Here is a 4,268-nt window from a genome sequence, read left to right on the forward strand (position 1 = left end):
ATTTCCAAGTAGCGGAATGCTACAGAGGTAAACAAACAATATCATTTGGAAGAGGATTAATAAGTGTTGACATTCATACAAATGAGTAATCCTGTAAACGTAAACAGAATATTTTATATAGATTTTTTTTAATGAAAACGTAAAATCCTGCATTATTTTCCGGACAACCCAATAATTACCACCCAATAAAATTTACAATATTTAACTTGTTTGTAGGGAAATATTGTGTAGTGGTTGAGATCAAAATCTTTAACCGAAATGTGAACCGAACCCCAGACTCTGCCTACGCCCTATTTCATGTCCTAAATCTCAATAATAGTCGTGTTCTTATAACGTTTCACGAAAACCAATATTTAAGTGTAATATAATAAATTGTGTTTTATATATATTTAAAACGACAAATATCAAACCGTTGAATGCAAGGACATGAAAGGCTTCTCTAATCATTTTTCTTAAAATAGGACTTAGAAAAAAACTTACCTCAAAAAAGCTCGCCTCCATTTTTCACCAGTTTCAAACACAAACAACTGAAGCTTCATATTTCGGTTGAAATAATCATTATAGTTATACAGAGATAAATAGATAGGCTGGAATGTTTATTTGGGAGGGAGGCAGATGAAAATGGTCAATCAGATAATAAACAAACCGGATCTTTGGCCAACAGATTATCTCGTTTCAGTTTATACTCTCAGATAAGGATAAAATTAAAATTAAATTTACAATGCTAGTTTAAAACAAAAAAAAACGCAATGTCATGTATGTCAAATGTGCGTCAGTTCATACGAGGTATCGCGACATCTTACTTGGCCTTTTAAAAGCCGTTCGAACCAGGGCATCGCGAAAACGGAAAAACGGTAGGCACGTGTTATCAACAGATGAATATGGAAAAAAAGCCGACCGGTTTTAAACTTACACTCTGAGAATTATTTTCAACAAACTTGAAAAAAGGTACGCGTTCGAACACAGCAATGCGGCAAATTAAAAGGGTGGCCAGTCAAGATCAATTTTTATCAAACTAAACAAGATAAGATTAGAGAGAACAAAAGTCCATGACGTTATGACAAGAGAATCAACTTTATGTACTCCTTCGTAAGTTCTACAATACAGAAAAACACCAGTATAAACTAAATTAACGACATCGTTAACATAAGATAAGACATTGACAATTTTGCACAGAGGATAAAACTTAATAAAGCACTAACGATTATAAACCAATTAAGGTCGCTAAGTAGGATGGAACATACTTCTTTTAAATTCCCGAAAATAAAATAGAAAGGGAGAGAGTAAACAGAAAGAAGACGTCAAACGGACTGAGGCCCAGATAAAACAGATGAACACTGCGCATGGCCAACCGGTGGCTGGGTTCGGATTTGGTATATAATTCAAGACATCGAACAATATTCATTTTAAGCTTTGGCATAATCATACAATCATACTTTTTCGCTATCAAAGCATCGGTATTTATTCATTGCACATGTAACCGGCATAAGTTAATATTCAAGAGCACTTCATCGATGATCGATTGCCCTTCGATTCTGCCCCCCTGCTCGGAGCGAGTTTTAAACCTATAGAAATTTGGCCATACCACCTTGTAAACAGGTGGATTTAGAAATTCTTAAACGAAACACATGCAATTTTTAGTTTACACAAACTATTCTGCTCCTAAAGACTAATTTAAAAAAATAACTGCCCACAGTTTATATAGATACTTGATATTAAATGTATTTAAAAAAATATCTCTCTCGTGAGTTATCGAAGTGCTCAAACATGGTTAAACAACTCAAGATAGATTTTCCCATAAGGAGAAATCCAAATATTTATAATTTAAAAAACAAAAAACATTACATACATATTATAATCATGTAACATAGGTTTTTTGTCTGTTTAGCTTTAAGTGATCTCTCAGAATCTATATAATTTCCCGAAGAAAAGACAATTTGAATAGTTCCTTCTTAACTAGTAAAGGCTCAACGTTGGTTACGATTTAATTAGAATTCGTTAGAACAATACCTCCATAAAAACGCAATTGTTTTAATTACGGTTCTGAATTTATTAACTGTCCATTACGTCAAGCGAAACCATTCCACCAATTAAACATGGACAAAAGATCAATGCTAGAACTGGCCTGGAACAATTGGTAACAAAAACATAGAGCATGCGTAAATTGAAACCTTGAAATAAAAATAACAGAAGGACGAGAAAACAGACTCAAGCCAAAAGACAGAGTGATCGAGCATCAATTATTGTAAACAAAAGGTTTACATTAGAACTTTATGTCTTCCATTTCGTCATCTGCTTACTTTCGACAAGGTCTTTTCCACATTCTTAAATACATTCTTTCTTATTTAAATAGCATTCAATTTACATATGGGAGGGTCTATGTGGTACGTCATTCACGCTCTTGAGTACACTGTCACACTCACATTCACGCTTATAAATACATTATCACGAAACAGTTAACAGATGACTCTAGCCAAGAAGATGAATCTTAATTCAACTTCCTCCCTCGGCCATCTACTACACTTCAACGTTTCGCGTACCCTTCGAATTCACGAACTTTAAGCCTCAAACTTACATAACTATGGGCGCCCAGTTTTTGAATAACTAGCTTTAAATACTTATACACAAGCTATCTTTATCGCCAAACTTGTTATACATATACAATAAGAAAATTGACTACAATACAAAAAATACAGTTTCCTCCAAAAATCGGAACAGGGGACTCATAAATTCTTCATACTCGCTCTCTGTTTGGAGCCAAATAATTTAGTAAAACACAACCCCCAAATAAGTGGAACGTATTCGCGGACATTTGATTAAAAGCAAGTGTCTATGTGTCAATCGCGTATGGCCGATTCCGAGTCGGATTACGATGTTCTTTCTTCTGCGGTTTAGACTCTCTGGGAACTATCGACCGTGCTTTTGACGCACAAGAGCTTCTTGGACGATTCAGCATTGGCTATTACGTAACCTATTATCTTTTCTAACGTAAAATTCTTCAGTCCTGTTTTATCAGAACAATGTTCGAAAAATATAGATTTTGCTGAATTCAAATTCAAAATTAAGTTAATGGGTGTTGGTATGCGAGTCGATGAACTCACCGGATGAACCGGCACTCGGTAGTAATTTGGTCCGACTATACATGCCGGTTTGTTGAATATTCAAACGTGTTTCGGTATTACGCCATCTTCAGTGAGGAACCGCCTGTCAGTGAGTTTGCGCGTTTATAAGTTTTCCGCCTTCGCCCCACTAAAAACACTACATAACACAAAACGCAAATTAACAAAAAAAAACATCATTGAAACTAATGTAACAAAAACTAACCGTACAACAACTAATAACCCGCTTTTGTACGCTTGTGCAAATATTAAATGTATCGTTGAGTATTATGTGTTCTCCATGTTATATTTTTCTGCCAGTCATTGAACCAATTTTTAACATGAAAAAAAACCGTTCTCTATAAAATGAGGCCGAATATCTAACTTAATAATTGGATTACAATCACACACGTTAAAGATAAAAAGTTTGTTCGTTTCTACAAAATGAACTTTTAGGTGATGGGTAATAAATTGTCTTTTCCATAATAGGCATTTACTCCATCTGACACGTTCGGTCTAATGTAGACCATCTTCAGTGGTTAAATAACAAAAGTGGTGTAACTTTTGTAAAACAATGTAAAAAAAGTAAAAGTAATGAAAAAAAGGTATGCCAATTTAAAGCCGTTGTAATTATTACTATTCCATTTTGGTATATTCCTTATTATTAGCTTAATTCAAATCTAATTATGTAATTACCTGTATATAATTAGTATATATATATAAGTTAAATAATTTCTTTGGACGAACGTGTTTTTAAAAACTTTTATTCAAAGAAATTACAAATAAGTTACTGATATACATTCAGAACTTTATGAATCTAAATCAAATCTCGTCGATATGCTTTCGGGAAATCTGGCTTAAGACTAACGTTTATTAAAATGAAAATCCTTATGAAATTTCTAGAGTGGGAGAGAGTGCTGATGACAATTCTAGGAGCAACACCTGCATCCTAGCATTGTCATCACATTATTTATTTAACCCAATGTTTATACTCGTATATAACTCCTCCCCCCTTAGAGAGAGCTTCCCCGGAAGCTCGTGAAAGAAAAAAAAATGACAATTATAAGAATTTAAACTAACTTATTCTAAGTTATTATTTTACATTTCCAATGAACCACACCTGTGGTTACTTAAGGCTAACATACTTTTCTTATATCTATACAAAATAAT

The 4,268-nt window shown here is 33.7% G+C and overlaps 1 protein-coding gene across 2 annotated transcripts in view; it reads right to left on the reverse strand.

Moving 5' to 3' along the window:
* The window catches only part of LOC106669485 (phosphatidylcholine:ceramide cholinephosphotransferase 2-like), a 41,954-nt gene that overhangs the window by 28,408 nt on the left and 9,278 nt on the right, over positions 1-4,268 (reverse strand). The window contains exon 1 of one of the 2 annotated variants that reach the window (XM_014399000.2): positions 481-1,299. The exons of the other annotated variant lie outside the window; for it this stretch is intronic. Coding sequence (XP_014254486.1) covers positions 481-539 — 59 coding nt within the window. The 5' untranslated portion in view covers positions 540-1,299. Of the gene's footprint in view, positions 1-480; positions 1,300-4,268 lie in introns of those variants that run through there. 2 annotated transcript variants of the gene reach the window in all.

Source organism: Cimex lectularius, unplaced genomic scaffold (genome assembly GCF_000648675.2).
Source record: "Cimex lectularius strain Harlan isolate CLEC.00 unplaced genomic scaffold, Clec_2.1 scaffold113, whole genome shotgun sequence".
Taxonomy (NCBI): domain Eukaryota; kingdom Metazoa; phylum Arthropoda; class Insecta; order Hemiptera; family Cimicidae; genus Cimex; species Cimex lectularius.